This window comes from Cariama cristata, unplaced genomic scaffold (assembly GCF_000690535.1).
Source record: "Cariama cristata isolate BGI_N322 unplaced genomic scaffold, ASM69053v1 scaffold18290, whole genome shotgun sequence".
Taxonomy (NCBI): Eukaryota; Metazoa; Chordata; class Aves; order Cariamiformes; family Cariamidae; genus Cariama; species Cariama cristata.
Genome location: NW_009595509.1, coordinates 57168 through 79785, shown reverse-complemented (window position 1 = coordinate 79785; position 22618 = coordinate 57168). Strand labels below are relative to the sequence as shown.

Below are 22618 nucleotides of genomic sequence, written 5' to 3'. Positions count from 1 at the left end.
TTTTAATGGAACGCTCTTCTGGTTCACAAAGTTTCAGTGAAGAATATATACAAGATTCTAAATACAGCCCATTTTTTTTTCCTCCTCCCTTAAACACTGTAGTAGTCACCAAAATGTCTACTGGATGATAAACATGCCACCAGATAGCTAACATGACTGCACCTTATCATCCTGAAGCCTTATGGCTACAGCTGAATTTTAATCTACTACTACTTCCTCATTTTGAAGAACAGTTTTGATATAAAAACTGATTTTTCAATTTGTATGAAGCAAAGTTAAAAAAAGATAGAAACAGAAGTAGGAGGAGGGAGTGAAAAACATTTCCATGCTCATTTTAAACACAAACTATTTTAATTTGGTGTTTTCCCCTCAGTCCTTTCCATTTCTATGAATAATTTTATCAAAGTAATAAGGAATAATAATTTAGTGAAATTTGATTGTTTATAATCTAGCAATTTTCTTTGTATTTCCTGCTTGGATAATTTATACTAAGGAATTTAATTGCATTTTTTTATTATTTAACAATAACTTTTAACCTGCAGTACTAGTTATGGGGCACATGCAAAAAGCTCAGAAAAGCCTGTGTGTCGGTGGCCCATACACCAAAACGGCCACTGACAGCAAGACAGGCAAGATCAACAGAACCTGAGCATTTCACAATGGTTCTGATGTCCACTTAACTCCTAAGTAAAGCAAACATTAGCAACACAAAGACAGTGAAAATTTAATAAAAATGTATGTACATACATATATATCATGAAAATGGAAGATGTCGACATGGCTAAATACATTAAAGCTGTACTCAAAATTTAATTTCTTTGCTCCAAACTTCTGATCTCACAACTGCCTGCATATGCCACAGCCAGGTTTTCATCCCTAGTGGCAAACAGTGAGTTCACACACTGTGGAAACGAGAAAGGCAATTCTGTCTCATAGTGAACTCAGTGGAACACTGCTAAAGCTAGGACCATTTATTCCGTAACAAACTTATAAAACCTAAAATAAACTGGAGGAGCAACAGTGCACTTCGCTTCTTTCTATGATGGAAATGAGATTCCAGCTCGTGCTGATCCAGTGTCCAGCAGCTAGGTATCTGGAAAGTGGCCTGGTCCCAATGGCTTAAAACCAGCTTGTGGTTAGAGAACCACATGAAACAGATTAAACGACATACACAAAAAAAAAAACAGCCCCACATGCCATGGACTGCTGAATAATCTGTGTACAGGACAGATGGAACCAGTGGAAAACAGCTAATACATCTGCACTGGACAGCAGCAGAAACCATGCTCAGTTTCTCTGCTGTAATTCTCTGCTGAAAGCAGACTTTTGATGTCCAATCTATACACTGAATTTTTGCAAGTTCTCTGAATTCATTAGGAATTACAAGTTGCTATTCTGTGATTTAGTTCAAACTATGACCCCCTTTGGCCCTGCCAAATGCTTCACTAACATGTTATCTGGATGACAACCCTGACAGGGGTATGCATATTAAAGAACAAATCAAAATAAATTAAAAAATAAAACCAAAACAAACCCAAAAACCACCCCAAAAAACCAACAACCAAAACCACAAAAGGGTTCAGCATGTGGGAAGAGAAAGGGTCCCTATGCCATTTTGCCACCATAGAAAAACAATAACTCCATCATGAAAGCAAAACTGCTCTAGAAGTACATCCTGCTGGGACAACAGAAGTGTGAAGAACATGAATGGAGGCATCATTGAGTTGAAGTGATCTGGTTTCCAAGCAACATGAGAGGCTGGTCTGAAAGCCAATGCCCCACTGTCTCATTCTTATTTTGTGTTTTCCTGAATCCAGCACAGGGTGGAGGCTCCTCACTGCTTCAGCCCAGGTGGGCAACACACCTCTTCTGCACAAACACAAACAGGAGATAGGAAGACCTTTTGCTTTACCAGAAAACTTAGGCACTATACTGTAACCTCTATTTATCTAGCAAGACGACACAGCATGATGCCTGCTTATCCTGAGCAGCATATGTGCGGTGCCTGGAAATAAAAACTGATGATCAGCACAGTAACAACCAAAAGCAGCCTTCTTCCACAGAGTGGATGGGTGCCCCCTTCCCATGCCCGCCTGCAGGTGACCATGCTTCACAGTGCTTCTGCCAGACAGCCAAGGGGAGGGCTGAGCCCGCCCTGTCCCAAAATACACAACCAGGGCAAGGGCAGGGACATGCCTCTGGATGCAAACTCAAAGGTTGGTCCTTTGAGGCTGCTACCTGAACCAAGTAATCCTCCAGTTAATATTATGTAAAATGAAAAACAGCCAAAGCCTAAAATGCAGCTGGAAAAACATGCAAAACTCCCTTATTTTACGGAAAGCACAGAGGTGGTATCGTGTGGTATCAAACACAATGCAAAACTGCTGCTGCTCTTAAGAGTGCACACTGGACTTCATTTAGCATTAGGAGGCAGTATTTTGTGACACCAGTCCTTCTCCTAAAGTTCTTCTAAACAGGAGATACTAGCAGTAATCTTAGCTGACCATGGAAAGAGTCAGTGCACTGTGACAAATTTGATAATAATTTAAGAAAGAAAGTACAGGTCACATTTAGTTCAGCTGTTTCTTGATGCTTCCACAAGCTGTAATCAGACATGCTCTCTTCAATCTTCCAAGCTCTCCCAATGCCACGGCAAACGCTGCACTTGCCAGCAACAGCGCCTGTCTCCGTGAAATGTGTCTCCAGTCTAGCAGCTACAGCAGTTCATCGGCATGCCCCACACAGGCCCTTCTCACAAACAGCTGGGGTCCACGTTGAGACTGTGTTTCGGGAGAGGATCTTCCTTCCAACATGAAGGCATGCAACATGCAAACGGCAGCTGACCCTGAAAAAGTCCTAAGGGCTGTGAAATGCAAAGCTTGGCTGCCAAGTGAACTTCTGATCCGTAAGATCGAATGAAATAAATGGATGAATAGTATCCCAGCTGTAAAATAGTGGCTCTTTCATGTTTTCTGATTTTTATTGATTTTTCTCCCAATTGTTACCGAAGATCACACACTTAACTTGTTTGTGAGTTCACATAAACAAGACAGAACTTCTGCCATTTTCATCTGTTTCTTGTCTTCCCATTCCTCTGCTTTAAAAAAATATACTTATAACCCATCTAAAAATATATGCCTTTAGAAACAAATCCCATTAAACCACACTCTCTTGGAAAAGAAATTCTGACCCATGACAGACATTTATTACTGATAACTCACATCTGTGAGTGTAGAATTAAATCACCAGGGAAATGGTATGCCAATGCAGTAATGTATTTTTGCACTTACACTTGCAGTTCCCACGTTTAGTTAATACTGAATGTTGAACCTGCAAGGCATTAATCAGAGTGAACAAACCAACCCACCTTACAACATTGGTTCCCTGGGATATTTAGGCTTCTTCATCTTAATAGCACAACAGATGCTCAAGTGGTATAAATCTCAATAGCCCTATTGACTGATTTACCTCCTTGTGGCTCTGGCTTATGCTGGTCTTGCCCTTCAGCCTTGAGTTTTCTTAATAATGTTAGTGCTTTTGTAAGAATTTTTTTTCTTCTGCAGTGCTTTTGAGTACTCATATGCATAGCACTCAAGATATTCTACATGATTAGTCACAGAAAGGTCTACATCTGTGCAAATAATACCACTGGCAGCATGGCAAAAGGATCTGTATAGTGCCTTGAAAAACCCACTTTTCTGGTAGGATTTCTGATTGCCAGCCCTTTTAGTGTTCCAGCTGTGCATTTCCAGTGAACTGCAGGATCCACAAAAAGTTATTAGTTCTGTCCAAACCAGGCTTAATCTCAGACAATTAATGATCAGGCACAGCAGGTATTTAAAGAAGTGGTAACAAAACCTGCAGCAGACCATTTGCAGACAGCCCAAAAAGGGAAATGATACCAAAATACTCATCACGGGGAGTGGTATGTGAAAAACACACCAAAACCATGATGTGTTGGCCTGATAAACACACAGCTGTGAAACAACAGATAAGAATGGGAAGAGAGGTAGAAAATTCAGTTTTCTTCAGATGTCAGAATTTTAACCATCAAACCCAACTTTCTTAATACTTCATTCCCTACGTCTGTCTTACTGACCTCCATACTGGAAGCAGAGCAGCACTAGAATGGCAACAGACACATCCAAGGTTTGGATTTACTGAGTCCTAAATAGATTAGACTCATTTAGTATGAGGAGGGCCACGAAGATGATTAGAGGGATGGAACACCTCTCCTATGAGGAAAGGCTGAGAAAGTTGGGCTTGTTCAGCCCGGAGAAGAGAAGGCTCTGGGGAGACCTTATAGCAGCCTTCCAGTACTTAAAGGGGGCTTACAAGAAAGATGGGGAGGGACTTTTTAGCAAGCCCTGTTGTGATAGGACAAGGGGTAATGGTATTAAACTAAAGAAAGGTGGATTCAGACCAGACATAAGAAAAATTTTTCACAATGAGGGTGGTGAAACACTGGAACAGGTTGCCCAGAGAGGTGGTAGATGCCCCATCCCTGGAACAATTCAAGGCCAGGCTGGATGGGGCTCTGAGCAACCTGATCTAGTGAAAGATGTCCCTGCCCACTGCAGAGGGGTTGCACTAGATGACCCTTAAAGCTCCCTTCCAACCCAAAGCATTCTATGATTCTAGTATTTGCTTTAAGCATTTTGGGCTATGAATCAAGCTATTAAATGACTTGTTATGGGTCTAAGATTATTTTTTCCTACATTAATTGAGATATATCATGTAGCCCTCATTCCTTGGGAAGTAACTCCCTTGGACTGGATTATCTGGCACAGAAAGCACCGTGTGATGCTGCTGGTTAGGCAGTAAATTTAAAACTGGTCTGTTTATCTTGATTCACAACTCCATTTATTTCTCATCCACTTGTACACTTACCAGGCCTTATTTCAATTCAGTTTCATTTGTATATCTCAAACTCCTCATTTAATCATGCAATTTCAGAACAAAATAAAATATAATGGTGAAAATATAACTGCTTAGTTGCAAGAAGAACAGGGTAAAAACAAACACCAAACCACCACACAGCTATCATCATAAACTTAACCAACACAGTATAAACTGGTTGCCTCAAGTACTTTAAAAACAAGAATTTAAACTGAAAAGCGCTGAACTCAAAAAGTAACTTTAAATGCTTGGGGGGAAGGGAGTCAATCAAAAGCAAACAACAGAGTGAATGCTTCAGCCATTCAATATGTCTTGATTGTGCTTTGATGTAATTTTAAAAATGTCTAATAACTCTAAGAAATGTAGCCTGACCTTCTTTTCCCTTTTTCCTGTTTCAAGTACTATGAGGCCAGTATCTTCTGCTATGTTTGATGAAGGCAGAAATACTTGTTCAATTTAATGATATAATTAGGAAGAGATGAAAAATGTAAAGGTACAACATGGAAACCAAATATACAAGAGCTCAGCAAGATTTTTCTTAGGAAGGTAAACTAGGTTTTCTAGCTAAACTAGGTTATAGCCGAACCAGGACTCTAGCCTGAAATTATACCTAATGAATTTAGTGCAGATTGCGTCTTCATCTTGGAGAAGGAAACTCCCTAAAAAGTATTTAACATTTCATTTTTCCAGGAAAGTTTAAGGATGTTGTACATGCTCAGCAGTTTCTGAAAACCAAACTTTAAATGGTTTTTAGGCATGAGGTTAGGTATAAAAAAGATTTCCAGGGGGAGAATTAAACACAAAAAAAATCCCAGTTTTCTTACATGCACTATGCCTTATTTTATCATTGAGTTGTCAACCATGAGGTATAACTGAAAAACAGAATGAAAATGCTAGTAGATTTAATATCTGCTCCTCTCGCCTTTCTAATGCTATGAATATCCTGTTTTTTCTTTTAATTGGTAATTGCTAAAAATCCACTGCATGAGACTCCTTTCTTGGGAGATGATACAAAGCCAGAGCTTAACTATGAATTAAAACAAATTTTTTCCACCACTGAAAGGAGCCTGAGTTAAAAAGATTCAACTTGTGTTTTGATAGCTTTCAAATATGCAATGATTTCAGCAAGAATATGAACAGTTCAATAGCAATTCATTGCAGTAATGTGCCACGGTGAACTCTATCTTAAACAAAAATCAAAATACTAGCCTGTTCACTTGCCTCTCCACGTCAATTTAAAAGCTTGCAAGTGTGTTTTATTTGGGAAAGAGAAAGATCTGTACTGTACCTGTCTTATAAACTAATGTAACACACACACACAATATTGAAACATACGACACTTTGTAAAGCCAATAAGGAGTGCTCATGGAAATCCCTGCAAAAAAATAGTAAAAAGAAAAAAAAAAAATCAAGATCTGGGCTTTCATTAAAAAACCAAGCCTAACAACAGTCAAATAATGCTTCTGTCTTCATCTAACCCAGGTAAGAAAGATCTGCCACCTTCCCTCAAGCTTTTTAGGCTACATAACCTCAAGCAAAAAGAATAAAAAGCAAATTAATTCCAATAGATAAGATGCGTAGTATCAAACTGTCTCCTTTAAACTTTCAATCATCACAGCTCAGTCGAAAGGCGTTTTTACCTGCCCGAGTGCGTTCCTATTGCAACCACTGCTCCACTGGGATGGAAGTCAGCGCAGTGCCCCGGTTCCTGAATGGAGAGGCACAGACACGTCACTCACCCGCCCGCTTCCTTACAGTCAAACAACTCTCCTTATACCAAAGCTACCCTAAAAGTCTGAGGTGAACTGACACGAAAAACTAATCGGTTAGCAGCATGCCTATAATCCTCAGGCAGATTTTCTTTTAATGTATCAGTGACATGCACTACATGACCTTCTTGAAAGTAAAAAGTCTAGATTTCTGTGTAATAAGATACTTTTGCCTGGGTATTAGGACAGAACTAGCTAAAATATGAAATGAACAATGACAGTAAGGAAGGACATCTAAAGCCAAACCTTGCAGAACTGTATGATATCCTCTTCAGATTGTCTGAATAATTGGGAAAAAGTTAAACTGTAACAAGAACAAAGGACCAAGTTTTATTCAGCTTGGATTGTCAGAATGGCATCAGACAATGGCAACCAGATTACAGTCTATACAATGTCTGATGAGTCTGGTTAAGTTTATCAAAGCTTCTGAATAGCTGTTTTTAAAGTCATAACTACAGGATTTTTGCTTCTCTTGCAATCAGATGGGACAAAGGTGCTGCAGAAAAGTAATCCTTTTTCCTATTTGCCAGCTTTATCTCTAACATTAAAGGGTCGACATACATCTAGCAGTCTGGTCCATTCCAGTGTGTGGTCCACAGAGTTCCACATACAAACTTGCCTATCTTGGGCACATGTTAAAAATAAGTCTTTGAAAGGATGGGATGCCAGTCCCCAGAGTTCATCTGTATGTCCCTGGAAAGAAAACACATATGATTTAACAATGAATAAAACAAAGACCCTCACCAGCAGGGAAAGCCTTTACATTTTTGGGTTATAGTTTGAAAAAAATTCGTGCTCACCTGTACCTCTACTAGGAAACCATCATTAAACGTTCCCCGCAAAACAAAGTTTCGTGAAGTACCCACTAAAAATTGATCTCCTTTTCCTTCTGCTACTGCTCTGATTGTTCCATACTGGTCAGGAACCTAGGAAAAGAAACATCTGTAAAACTACATCATGCATCTTGACAGGCGCTTATTTTTGAAGGCCACAATTAGTGCACAATGACAGTACCAGAACTGCAGCTCTCCCAGTAAAAAGGAACAAGCTAACCATGTATGCAGTAGATCAGGATTTGACCCAAACCTACCTCATTTATTTGTTCAGTACAAGCATACATGATGAATTCACTCCAAAACAATCACAATTATGCCATTTTAATAAGTCTTACTAGAAGAAATTACAAATTAAATTACATGGATTTTTAATTGTCAAATAGACTAAACAAATGCACTCCACAACCTTACAACTCATCTTACAAGGATAGGAATAATACACAGTTACCATTTACTTTTCAAATCACATTGTGAAAAATAAGAAAAATCTTGCAGCACACAGTAAATGCTTCCTGATTTTCTTAATGTTTCCTGGTTAGCTGTAAGTAAATGCTCATATGCCTTATGTCAGCAATGACTACAAGTTTTATTGAGTTTGTTTATTGCACCCTTGCATTCCAATAAACAGCTTTATTTTACAGTGCATGTTTGTTTGGTTTTCTAAATGATTTATCTTTAGAAAATACACTAATATTAGTCACACAAGACAGAAAAATCAATGCAGTAATTCAGAAAGTTGTCTGTCAGGGTGCTGGTAATATTTCTCAACATAAAAAATTAGCTTTAACATAACACTATTAACAAAAGGAAAACAGAGACACTAATAGGAATAGAGCGTGTTACTTAAGCCTAAGAGTTGTATATGATAGTCACCACTTACCTACTCTCAGCAACGTTTTCTAAAGGTCAATATTAGATTCAAGGCAACAACAAACTCTAGATGGAACTTAGTATATGTGTTAAGGAAAAAATGCTGCAATAAATGAACACTAGGTAAATGGAGTAAACCATTATTAGAACAACCGTTTAACAAGAATGCATTATTTCAAGAGGCCATCATATTGTCAGGGGGGTGGGGGGTGGGTGGGTGTAGTATTTTTAAAATCTATAATGTACAATTTCTTTTCCAGTTCATCCTCATTGACCTAGCATTGCCATATAGCCAAATCATAAAGACATACATGTTCACTAAACACCTGTTTTAGGATAAAAGTTAAAACAAGTTCCTCAAAATAGCTTATTAATCATTAATTCTTACAGAATACCCATATGTATCCTACCAATTGTTTGCCTTATGTCAAAAATTCTACTAAACCCTCCAATCCTGGCAACGTCGTCTTTCTCCAGATCAGCAAACTTAACAAAAACACAGGTGATACTAAAGAATATCCTCAAAAAAGGGACAAAAAAAAGAAACTAAGGGCTTGGAGGAAAGAAAAACCTTAAAATTTCTGTTCAACTTAAACATAGGTGAACTGAAGCCTCATATAGGCTTATAGACCAAAAATGTAAACACTTTTATAATAAAACATTGTCATACACTTAAAGAGACAGGATGACAGAGTATCTTCTGGTTGGTAACTACTGATCCTCCAAACAGTGGGGTGGGCTCTGTCTTGCTAGTCAGTACCTTGCCCAAGGAAATTTCCTTGTCACTCTTGCTTTCTTACCTCAATTTCCCTTTCAGGATTCAAATCATGATCCCACAGGATGATCTTTCGGTCCTTCCCACCTCCAGTTAGCAGCATCCCATTCCTCATTTGACAGAGTGTGAACACACTGCCATCGTGAGCTTTGATTTGTCTGCTTATCTGATATACTCCTACAAACACAAAAAGAACACAACAAAGAACATTACTTGTTTTTTTCACCTGGGGTTTACAAGAACCTGTGCCTTTTGGCAGAAGAATAAAGTAACAGTGTATAATAAATAATTACATTTGTAAGGCTATTAGTATTGCATTAGTATTGCAAACACAAGGTGGTAGTGTTTTCTTACAGGATAAAAAGATAAAACAAAGGGCCTGCCTTTCTGAATAGAAACTTTTTTGAGACTGATTGTTCTACAATTTGTGAAGGCAAGAACAACTATTTGCAAAATGCTTTCATTTCTCTGCTACCCAAGGGAACACAGTTTTTCCAGATGCAAGAGAAACCGTCCTTTAGAGTCAATAAATATTTAGCAAGTCATTATTAGAAAAGAATTACAGTTATTTTATTAAAAGAAACCCAAAGACTTGTCTATAGTCTTATGGGAATAAAAAGCAAATTATAGCAAAGTTTCCAGGGTGCACGAACCTAACATCTAATGCTGGATGTTGCCACACTTCAAAATAGTATAACCAGCATTTGGCATCTATCAATACAGCACTCGACCCAAAGGAAAACACTAGGAAGAATGAAAGAGATATGAGAAAATTAAACCACAAAGGTAGCAAAGGAACCCTTTGCATCCTAATCGGGCCTTCACGTCAAAAGAACTGCTGTAGGAAGGTATATTTTTAAAAAAGCAAGATTCTGGTGCTTTGAGACTTGCATATTTTCAAATAGCAATCACAGAAAACACTCAGCCTAACTTTGCTGACTCTGTCTATGGCTTAAGTCAGTTCAAGTCAGCACGCTCTCACACTGTGAAAAAGAGTTTGAGATCAAGTCCTGTGACCAATCTAATGTGATACACCAACTAAAAGATCCTGTATTTAATTAAGCCAATGTAAATAAGTGTTCTATTTGATATCTTTTAAGATTATACTGGAAAAAGGTTATTTTTGCACAAGAACTTCAAAATTAAACATCAGATAATTTGTTAAATTACTTTTCCATTGCAGTCAGCTTAAAAGACAAGAAAAAGATTTACTTACAAAAACAGACTTACTATTAAAAATTTACTTTTTACATGAATGTTTTCCTGGCATACCAATTTAAACCAGAGTGTTTGAAACAGCTGCCAAGTAAAATAAATTATCCTTGAATTTATAAGTTACCTTAGGGCTCAACTGTGACAGGTTTGCGTATGTTGGGTAACAAATAATTTTCCTTTATTTTTTGCAAAAGCTTTGCCCTAAAGAATAAGTTTAATCCAAATTTCAAATAAGATGGGTTTTAAAGTATATTTTACAGCCAAGACTTGAGTATCTGCTAAACCAGATACCATTATTTGTGTAACTGGTACAACTATGCATTATATTTTTCCTTCACATACAAGTTCTATCAACATCAGCTTCAACACTTAATGGTATTCCTCCGAGACTAAGCATGGTACGACATAAGCCTTAAGAGGCAAAGGTAGCCTCCAGAATCCTCAAACTGATCCTACAGCCTTTTTCAAATCTCAGGATGAAAGGAAAGCTGATTAACTGCACATTTTTTTAAATGCAAAATATTTAGGTAAAGTAGTTTTCATTCATTTCAGGCACAGTCTCATTAATTATTGAGAAACTCTAGATTGCTCTTGTCAGCAAATTCATGAGACTTGAAGGAGTTTAGTACCACCTATACCCTTAGTCAGGCCTGTTTCTTTATTCCTTTTCTAATGCAATCCTTTATGTTTGTCTTCTACAGACTATCTAAAATCTGTGATTAACTGTGAATGTATCCTACCTTTAGGTCCTTTTCCTGGAGTAGATTCTACAGTAGTTTTGCCCCATATAAGTATTATCCCACCTGAGTCTCCAGTGAGCACATCACCATTTCCCAAAAAAGCCAAACACTGAACAAATTTGGGTTTTTCGTATTTCTGAAACAAAATAAGCAAAAGAAAGGGATAACTGCTTGTACTCTTTATGTAATTAGTATAATGTATCCACACCCATACACCCTGAACACACATAAACAGAATTTAACCTTTTTTGTTTGCTCACCTCTCTGCTCAAACAGTACATGGTAACAGTGAAGCAAATTTATGGAAGGTACAAGCAGATCATTCCATTGATTTTAAACTGACCTGATATCAAAACACTCTTACCCCAAATATCCCCTGCTTCCTTGATAATGAATTGCCACTCCAGGTCCAGAAAAATATATGAGATTTGCCACATGTTATTATGGTATTTGCATCAGTTGGATGGAATTCTACAGCAAGAACAACTTCATTTGTAGTCTGAAATAATAACAGAAATAATATTTATTCAGATGGGACATTAACTACTAGAAATACATGTAAAATCCCAAGTTTCAGAACAGAGATATGAGGAATTAGACAGCTCATTGTATGCTTGAAAGAATCCGTAAGTGTTCCGTGCTAAATCAACTGTCTGAATGACCACACATATAATTTTATAGATATTGATTCTTTACACTCATAAGAGATCTTTATAAAACTTCAGTAGAAAAGTTGGGGTTTTACATTCAGTTTTTAAATCACAAAAGCTTCTTCCCTCTGGAATAGCTAAGACTTCTGCCATGGAAAATGAATGATGTATAAGATGACACTATTTGGGGTTGAAAACCCTGCTTACTTTTTATACAGACTAGTTTGCTATTCTGGATAACAAAGCTGTGACAGAGGTAAGTGAGACAATAGTAACATAGTAGGATTACATCCATCATTTTTGTTTTGAAATTCTATAAAAAAATCCTTTGGGTTGTTTCTTCCTCTCTTTTCCTCCTCACAAAGAAGAAAAAGAGAAGCCTGCATAACTCAAAACTTGGAAACATGGAGTCCCACCTTTGTATTTTTACTGGCTGCATACACTGTTACTGAATTACTAACACCTCAGTGAGTATTTCATCCTTTACCAATAGATTTTAGAAACATAACAAACTGACTGTTCATTTATCTAACTTCTAATGTATACTCAAACTGTCTTTGAAGACAATCTCCTGGAGGCAATGACTCTACAAAACACTTAAGTATATGAATTATCAATGCATTATGGGATTTAAGTGCATGCTTTAAAGGAGTATACATAAAAGTGCTGCTGAATCAGCACCTGCAGGAGTACCCTTTCCCACTTCACCATTTTTGGCTCACTTGAGGAAGATAACCTTCTTAAGTTTCATTTGTTGTTGATGACCATATTTATTGAATTAGGCTTCTCACAGAGTTTCCTCTACCTGAGTGTATCTGCTATATCCACAAATCATACGGAAACTAAGGACTGAAAAATTTAATGGAGTTCAGCTGAGAAAAGGCTTACGTTTTGCACTCTGCCTCAAGGGATGAAACTCTGCTCACACCACCTATTGTGGAAGCTGCTTAACATACTGCATGATCAAGTCCTAAATGTGAATAAGTACTGAAGGGCAAGCTGTCCCTGCCAAAGTGTTTTTAGCCAATTCTGAAACATCAGGGAACTCCCTGGAGAGTGAAAATGGTCAAAATAATGTCAATAAAACAGGAAATTCTAGGCATATGCCAAATAGCTTCACATTAAATATCTACAATTAAATGAAAATACTGACATAGAATTACATTAAAACTTACAGAATAGAATATAATTAGTATTGATCAACATAATTTAAAGAAAATAGGTCAAACCAACCTTTGTTACCTGAAATTGAAAATTTGTAATCATATACATATATGCTTGTAAAGCATTCCACTTGCTGACTCATGATTAAAAAAATTAAAAAATACTCACTTCCACATCCATGTAATATCTCCTTGCTTGATAATGTAAAATGCAAAGCAAGATGTCTCAAAATATGGACTTCAATAGCAAGTTATTATTGGATTGGGTATTTGCAGTGGAATCAACTTTACATGAACACTGAGTGCAACATCTCTGAACGTCTCTCATCGATCAGAAATTTAGAAGGTGAAAAAAGAAACAGGAAAGCAGACAAGATTGCAATCTACAAAAGCACCAATGGACTTCAAGTAAGAAGAGATGCATGTACTGAGAATCAATGTCTGGATCTTGATTCAGACAAAAATTAAAATAAGGAATGTCTAAAAGTAATTTTTTTTTTTAAATAAACAACTAAAGACTGCATCATCACTTCAGTTTCTTAAAGTTCCAGGATTTATTTTTTTAAAACTATGAAAATATTAAAGAATTGCTTTATTTGGATTGGCTCTTAGGGATGAGTAAAATGTAATTATAAGCATTCCAATATTAAAAACCCTTCCAATATACAAGTTAAGAATATATTTCTTTTGTGCCCTTCCACAAGCCAGCAGTATTACACAGTTGCAGTTTCCAAGTAAGATCAAATGTGTGTCTCACAAAATGTTGTGTTTATGGGAATAACACCACTTGCATTACAGAATACTAATTTGTGCAATAATTACCTTTATTTCTGCTATTTTTGATTTCCTCTGCCAATCCCACACAGTAAGCATATGCTCATTAGAGTCATCAATTACACACAAATGAATACCAGAATCCTAAAGGGAAAAGAAAAAAACAAGTGCTGACAAAGTACTATCATACCCCATTTAGAAACAGTGCAGGGCAGAAGTATTTTAAAAAACCACAAAGGTACAAATACAAATTAAGCACGTCCTTTTAAAGTAATTATAAGCTCGATATATCTGGTGTTTTCCTTTTCTCTTAAAGGACAGACATGGATTTTTGCATAATCTCACAAAAAACGACCATGTTTCAAATAATGTTCTAGGAAAGCTTTAAAAGTATCTTACCAAGTCTTTCCCTTTTGGTTTGGTGGGGTTTTTTTGTTGTTGCTTTTTTTTTTTTTTTTTGCTTTCTTGTTTGCAATATCATGCCAGTAGCAAAGAGATTTCTCCCTTTTTCTATTCTGCAAATACTTTGTTTTCCTTCAGGTCTCAGAGGACCGACACATAGCTCCACTTCTGTTTTTTTTCTTAAGCATCGCCATCACATACACACAACTTTACATTATCAAATTTTGTAAGCACATCTCATTTTTTCCTCATGGAGCATTAAGTACTAGCAGTTTCATCATGTAGTTGGTAAAATTTCAGTAAAGGTAACACTTCCTGAATAAAATGATGCTTAGAGAACAGAAAACTAAAATCTAGTCCTCAAAAATTCTGTAGTGTTCTTTGTATTTTGTTTTTAAAATGATGGAACATGTATTTATTTAACTTGGAAAAAAAAATATGTATCTGAGTTCAAAAGTTTTATTGGTGTGTTAGAATGCCAGCAATGACAGTACTCCTTTCACATAGTTCTATTTTATTTATGCTACCCTCATTTGTTTAAAAAAAATAAAATTCTCTTATGCACTGAAAGATAAAACCAGCTGAGCCTGCTGTGAGCCAGACGGTGGATGCGGTGATCTCCAGACCTCCCTTCCCACCTCAGCTGTCCTGTGAATCTCTTCCTCTATTTGCAAAATAAAGTAGATATTATTTTTCTGCATTTTTTACACATATTAATTCTTGCTGGGATGCAAGAATCACAGTCTGTTTTTTTCAGGAGGTCTGATATGTCTTAGTGTTTTGGTGAAAATACAAAGGCAGCTTAAAGAAAAACATATGCATATATTTTACAAAAAAATAAATTCATTGCCAATTTTGAACTGAGAATTTTATGAATGCCAAGTAGCACATCTCCATTTGCTATTGATTTTTCTGATAAATTCTGTGGCCCAGTAACAAGACTTTTTTTTTTTTTTTTTCTATGTAAAAGTATAGGCACAAATTGAACAAATTATTCCTCAGGAAAAAATAGCACAAGATAATGTTGGTTTTTTTTAATTTCCTGTTGGTAGATAAAAATCTACTCCACTTGTGCAAGCAGAAAAGTTACCCTTTCTATCAGAAATCACTAAAATTTGTCTTCACAGACCTCATTAACAAACTTGGTTTTAACATCCAAACAAAAAACCAAGCCCTTACAAACAAAACCAAACCACTGAACCCAGGACAGACTTCAATTTCTAGTTAAGGTTTTTCTTGCTTGCTATTTATTCACACTGCTAGTTTGTTACCGCAATTTTACATGTGCGATTTCCTGTTTTTTCCAACTAGCTCGCTGTCAGCTGGTTTTATAAAGTATACATAAACTTTACTGGCACACTTTTAATACCAAAACCAGATCAATTAGACAACCACATACAAAACCTCCAGAGATTTCCTTCTCGTTTACATAGGACTGAATAAATTATTTAGCACACCAAGTAATTACACCTGTCTTACCGCTTTTGAAAAATCCAAACACCCCACTCCACGCTCAAAAGTCCCAAGGCCGATAACCTGCAGCGTCACCAGACTCACCGAGTCCCATACTCTAACATGGGGCTGCAGAGGCTGTGTGAAAAAGCAATGGGACAAACAGAGTCATCAACAGTGAAAGCATCCTATGCAGGTGTCAAGTTCTGTTAAGCAGATGCTATGTGAATTACAAACTGCAGACTGAAATGCAGGATGACCTGTGCTAACGATGATGCTGGATAGTATCTTGAAGCTCAAAAGGTGAGAGTTGAGACAATCTTGCTCCCTGTGTCTGGGCTACAATCATGGGAGCCATGCCATTGAGGCAGGAAATTAAGTATAGTGGCATTTGGTAGTTGTGAAAATAAACCTTTGCCCAATTTAAGTCAATGAACAAATAATGGAAGAGTCATCTTGCATTTCAGACCCCAGACCTAGCAATGTTATGCAACAACTGAAAATAATGATCAAACCTTTTTTTATATATATAAAAAGCAGGAAAAAAATAAAATAAAAAAAATAAACCCTGGTACACTGAGTCCCCTAGCCATCACCAATCACTCAATAGACATGTCCACAGTTGTATTTCATACAAGTACTATCCCAAATGAGCTTAGCTTCATAAATGTGAAACAATCACAAAAAAAGTGGGAATTAAGTTGGCTTAAGGACAGCATTCACCATAAAAAGTGACAATAAATCATCCCACTGATGAAAAAACAAACCAATCAGCCCTAACAAGAGAGTCAACAACTGTTCAGTGGAAATCATAATATCATCTATAAAAAAAAACCCCACATCAATTCTTACAAAATCTAAGAAATTAAGTTGAACATCTGAATAAGGGTTATATTTAATGTGCTTCTACACCTCATAGTGTCTTTTTTTTTTTTTTCCTCCTGTCTGCAACTTTGTGAAGATAATCCAATTATTCAAATTCTGACAGAGTTTGCCAAGAGCCAGGGACAAGAGCATTTAAACGCACTTGCTCTCAAATGAGCAAGTTTGTAGGAAAGCTTGACACACCTTCCATGAATTCTCAATATCAGTTTCCTCTTCCATGAAGCCTTAAGAGTACCCTGACCCACAGAACTGGGGACTTGTTCTCCTCCGGGAGAAGACTTATCAAAAGAAATGTGACAGAAAAGATGTGGCTTTATAAATCAATTACAAGCTTCACATTTGCTTATAGAATTAAAATTGAGTTTCCTATGTCACAGATAAATAACTTTATGAGCTTCTGCTCTATTTGATGTATGGCTGAGTGCTTAGTTGTTACTGTCTTTTGCTAAAGATATAGGCTGTTACCTTAGAAACAGCAAAATATCTCAGTAAATGCAGTGCAGAAAATAAACTGCAAACAGAAGGTGATGATGAGATTAAAAAAAAACGAAACACTTTTCCTAATTTTCAAAACAAGATACTACTGCTCAACAGCTCTATTACTTACCCTTCCATCTTTATCCACTCCAGCTAACTGTCCTGTTGCAATTCTAATTTTGTCTGGATGAACTGCAAGACTAAGACAGACAGAAATATGACTTGCTTTTGCTGTCATAGGTCTTCAAAACTGAGAGGTTTTTTTCTAAATTTTTTTTTCTTTCTCAACAGAAGCCCATGAAGACACTTACGATCCTAAATCCCACTTTGATGAGACAGCTTGAATGTTTTTCACCAGACTATTTCCTTACACACTGTACTGATGGGTTGATCAGGCTCTTGCGATGGCTGATGGCACACAACCAGGAGGGCCATAAGAGCCACATCCACACGTGCTCTGACAAACCTAAGGTTTGCACGATATTGGAAGTCCACTGTAACAAAATATACATTGTCTCATGATGAGCTTCCTGCACGTAGTTATGTGCCACGTTTATAAACTACAGAATATTTTACACCTAAACCTATAGATAGTATGAACCTGGGGAAAAAACAGCTGAAAAGGTGGGTGAGGGCTTGTGCACCCGGGAGTCAGGGATTACTGCCACTTTAAATTAGTTACTGATGTAACTGTATTAATGATGTTCTCCAGCATGGTGCACTATAAATAAAACTCTGCTTTTGCTTACACATTTTGCTTTGGAGCTGATGTGAAAAAATAGATTTCAGAGTACACATCCTCCTAGTCCTAGTGATTTTTTTTACAGACCTTCTTAATTGCTTTCTCTGTAAAATTACAAAGGTGAAGAAACCCACTGAAACAGGAAGGGGGGAGCAGAGGGGAGCCTGAAGAGGTCAGAATGATGGACACCAAAACCATTTACAATTCAGTCTAGTTTTCTGAGTGAAAGCGAAGAACACAAGACTGACAGCATTCCTCCCACAGGAAGCAATTACAGTTATCAAAGCATGGTCAGGGGGAAAAGAGGTTTAGATGGCAACTCTTCTCCATCCAGGTACAGTAGGGAGCTTATGTTCACCCTTACATTATGTGCGCTACTCTTCAGACTAACATTGTAAATTCAGCAACTGCCTTTGCACTCAAAATGACATTGCCTTCAATTTCCCTGCTTCTTGTTTTGTTTTATAAACATCTTTCTGATTTCCCAGACAGTCTTAACACTTGGATGGGGCATCTATTAAAAAATGAGAACATTACTGCTCAGTTTTCAGTTTGGTTTTCTAATTCTCCTTGAAGACTACACCTTTGCCATACTGCCTGTAAATCACTGATTTAGAATTAGGCTGACAACAATTTTTAATTTCTGGGACATCTGTTTAGAATAATTACACAAAGATCCTTTCTCTAATCTGGCTTTCTTAAGATTGTCTACATATCCTGTTGTTTTAAGCCAGAAATCCTAAACTAGCATGGACTGCTCTAGCACCATTCATTTGTGCAGTGTTTACTACAGTGAAATCTACTGAGACTGACGAAATAAAAAATAACTACAATTATGATGATATTAATGAGCTCATACATACAGTAGGAGAGAATAAAAAAATACATTTCTGCATTATTACACACGTACTTACATGCAAATGTTATATACTAACCATTTAACACAATCTGTATGACCCAAGTAGTGTCGCTGAGTTCTCTCCTCATAGTTAAATAGTACCACCACTGATGCTATGAAATATACAATTTCTCCGGTAGGAAGGAGGTAAACATTGGCTCGACAGTCTCTTCCACGATACCCATATCTATACATTTATTTTTTTTTAAAAGTCAAGGTTTTCATAATCATTATATACCAGAAGAAAACACCCAAACCAAACAACTTTTTTTTTTTTTCTTAAAGGATTCCCAGGGAGCTCTCATGTCAGCAAATGACCTTTATGTGTTTCCTCTGGAACTATAGCACAATTTCAGTAACACAGTTTAAAAAAAACAAAACAAAACAAACCCCATATAATTGGACTTCAGGAAGCTAAATCCCTTAAAAAGTGATGTTCATTGATGTTAAAAATAAACTATCTAAGGCACACTGAAGTAAAACAAATATAGTGTTGTCATTTTATACAAAACTCCATGTGAAGTTTCATTGGGTAACAGCAGGATTCACTGTTCTGATTTAACATTTTTTACAGCAACAGAGCTGTGCCTCTGCATCTCCGGCACCAGAGCATTACTTGAATTTGGCCCTTTAAAACAAGCGCGTGAAAATTCCCAATGCCCTTCAGAAAAAGGCAAGCTTCTGCACAGCAGCTGCCAAGTTCAGGAAATATTTCTTTAGACTGTTTTAGAATATTTTTAAAACAAACAAAACTCAAAAGGAACTGACACAGTGAAAAACATTCTATCCAAATATACCCAAAATATATAAAAAGGATAATTTTTGTAGGAAATCTGCATGACTCCTAACAACATTCAGAAGTTTTACACACTGTCAACATGCCTTGGTTAGCACTGATCAAACGTTATTACAACTCCTTATTTCTTTCAAATAGGTGCAATTTTTTTCATCTAGACCATTAACATGGCTGTTTGCCAGTATTTCAATCTCCAGGGTCACTGGGCACAATTAACATCATAACTCAGACATTAACAGTAGCTCTGTAGCCTCAAAAAAAAAAAAAAAAAAAGAAAAAATACAATTTTCCTGTTACATCCTGCACTTCACAGAGCTTTCTGCTTCAGTGCCAACTAATACACCTGCAAGGAACATATGGGAAACACATTAAGTAACTTCAGCTAAAGGATTCCAGCCTTAGGTCCTGGTTAATCAGGTAAATAAAAGGAAGTCAAAGACCCACATGGAGAAAGCTGGATGGGTGAAGCTGGACCTCTCTCATAAATGAAAGCAGGTGCAGTAGTCCAAGTTTGGGTGTATCTAAACTGACACCTCCTAAGCTGACAGTCTGGCCTCTATTTTTCTTAGAAAAGGGCTACCTTTCCACCAAAAATACCACCACACGCCTTCCAATGCCACATCCCACCCCCAAAAACCCCACACCACACTACCCTTCCTCTTTTGCAGTCCCATCAAACCACAGGACTGCTGTACCACAGGAACACTTGCAAAATAAAATGCATGCTATAACTAAACAATGGCTCAATTAAATGCATGCTGTAACTAAACAATGGCTCAAAGAGGGACACTACATTCAGCTGTCAATTAAATCTCTACAAAACAGATTTGTATCTTGCTGTCTTCCATTTATTACAGAAGAACACGATGGTTCCTCTGAAGCAGAGATTATTCACTGGCTTGCTTAGCAAATGATAGTGAGAGAAATACTGATACAATATAATGCTAAGGGCAGAAAAAAAGGATGCCTCTGTTTCTCCTCCATCACTATTTATTTTCCCACTAAATTTTCCTCTTTCTTCTTCTTTTAAACACTGAGAAAAGAAACTCTAGAATGGCCTTTTATTAAAAAAACAAAACCAAAAACAAACCAAACCAACCAGACCACTGAACTTTCAAAAACAATGGGCTACAAACCAATTAAAATATTTTTACTATCCTGAAGCATGAAGAACGCTATTCTAAATATCTTCTCAGAGGAGAAAAGCAGATCTTGTTTATCTGCTGTATTCAATAGGGAGTGTATTGATAAGGATTTAGTAAGATTGACATCTTTGAACATTCATCCTAGAGAAGTATTAATGATTTACGCAAACATGCCTTTCCCCAGCAGAAGTCTACCATGCAAATCTAAGGCTAAATATTTTGGCACCCACCATCAAGCTCCAACATTCATGAGGCTACATCACGTCTTCTCAGTCCATTCCTTTCCTTTACCCTTCCTACATAATAAAGTACTAAAGAGCACTTGTGTTTTCTAGGGGTGTGTTTTTTGGAAGTATGTAAAGGAACAATCTGCTTTGTGGGAGAAATTTTTTGTTTTCTTCATTCTCCATTCCAGACTATCTTGAGAGAAAACAAGAGAGGTTGTTGCTTCACAGCAGTTCTTTCCTTCTCCACATACTCAGAACAAAGCAGCAGGTATGTTACTACAGTAATTGACTGTCTCTCTCTACAGAAAAAGGGGTGACACAACTTTGATGCTTAATGTCCACCGAATTTCAATGTTAATCTTTCAGTGAAACTGATGTTTCAGCCAGGGAAATTCAGAGATAGTTGTCTTCACATTGTGAATGTTTCTCACCAATTACAAGGACTATTTTGCACAACATTTGATATGTTTAACAGTTTTTGTTTTTTTCTTTTTTTAATTGGCTAAGAGTAGCCATGGCCCTTGTGAAAAGTGATCCACTGTACACCAGAATTCAGTAATACATTTACTGTTGGCTTCAATTATTCTTAGAAAGTAGAGTACCAGTGCTAAAAATAATTTTATAGAATGGGAGTCACAAATACCCTTAAGAAACTGAGCTACTATACATTGGGAGAAAGAGTCTATAAAGTCATTGTCTGTCAACAGCAGCACTGACTGTGACCTCTGCAGCTGCTAAATAAATCCATTTCGCTATTACTAGGAATGCCAGATATGCTTTAACCAGTTCTGAAGCGCAGTAGGAAAGATTGCACTACAAAGCAGGGATACCCAAACTAAATTAGTAAATTTAAATGACATCACTCAGGAACTAGACACAGTCAAGAGCTCAGACTTCCCCATGAGCTACTTTATCTTGCCAAGCAGCTTAGATATTTCTTCAACTGACAGTAATCTGCAGGGCAGACAAAAGCTAAGTGTGTTCTGTTGAATCTACAGTACTGGGCATCAGTAGTTGAATATACCTGCAGGACATAGTTCATCTAAAAAGGACAACCCCCTCCCCCAAACCAACCAACCAAAACCAACCCCCAAACAAAAAACCCACCCCAAGAACCCTTCTGTTCTTGCCTTGAAGTTGTTCATAGCTGATCAGCATCTTCCAAAATAGTATTATTGAAGAAAAACCCAATTATGAACAATCATACAGAAGGCAGGAGAATTAAAGGCGTTCAAAACAAAACTTATAGATTGAACAATTCAACACTCAATTGACCATTCAGCTCCAAAACACTGACATTACTAAAATATTCTGTGAATCACTGTCCCCAGGCCTTTTTAATAAGGTGTACAGGCTTCAGTTTGCTATCATATTTAGAAGTTACAGCTGGCTTGCAAGTTTCTTCCCCTTGCTAAACCTGTGCATGAAGTACAAGATCTTCTGCTGCAGTATCTCTGTGTCTCCAAAACCGAAGAGCAATTTTGTGCAACTTCATAGAGACCAGTATTAAGCCCTCGTAAATTTTACTGCCTTCTCCTCATTGTATTCTTCACCACTGTATCCAAAAGATACCCTACACTCGTAAATATACTGGTCTGATTTAGGATGACATTTCCTTAAACAGATTCTAAAATCATTCCAAAAACATACGGGCAGTCTGTTTAGACTAGATTTATTTCAGTTTAATTTTTTGGAAACTGGTTTAACCTGAACTTAAGGTCCTTGGACATTAAATAAGTATGTCCACACTGGGATTTGCACCTACTTAACCAAGGGTGTGATTTCATGATCAGTTTTCATCCGTCCAAACTGCTCACTGCTGCTGAAAAAGTAGATCTGATCTTCCCCCAGTATGCTAGTTCTAGCCCTTGCATGTTTGTGGGGAAATCAAATTAATAAGTTG

General features: G+C 37.0%; 1 protein-coding gene across 1 annotated transcript in view; it reads right to left on the bottom strand.

Annotated features, from left to right (window-relative positions):
* LOC104163546 (echinoderm microtubule-associated protein-like 4) overlaps positions 1–22618 on the bottom strand; it is a gene marked incomplete at its 3' end in the record, with an annotated part of 66455 nt that overhangs the window by 7580 nt on the left and 36257 nt on the right. Inside the window, exons 7-16 of the mRNA XM_009702588.1 lie at positions 18585–18734; positions 17038–17107; positions 15573–15683; positions 13740–13835; positions 11469–11603; positions 11105–11240; positions 9175–9326; positions 7469–7594; positions 7230–7361; positions 6540–6607 (exon numbers count right to left, since the gene is read on the bottom strand). Of these exons, the coding sequence (XP_009700890.1) occupies positions 6540–6607; positions 7230–7361; positions 7469–7594; positions 9175–9326; positions 11105–11240; positions 11469–11603; positions 13740–13835; positions 15573–15683; positions 17038–17107; positions 18585–18734 (1176 nt within the window). The remainder of the gene's footprint in view (positions 1–6539; positions 6608–7229; positions 7362–7468; positions 7595–9174; positions 9327–11104; positions 11241–11468; positions 11604–13739; positions 13836–15572; positions 15684–17037; positions 17108–18584; positions 18735–22618) is intronic.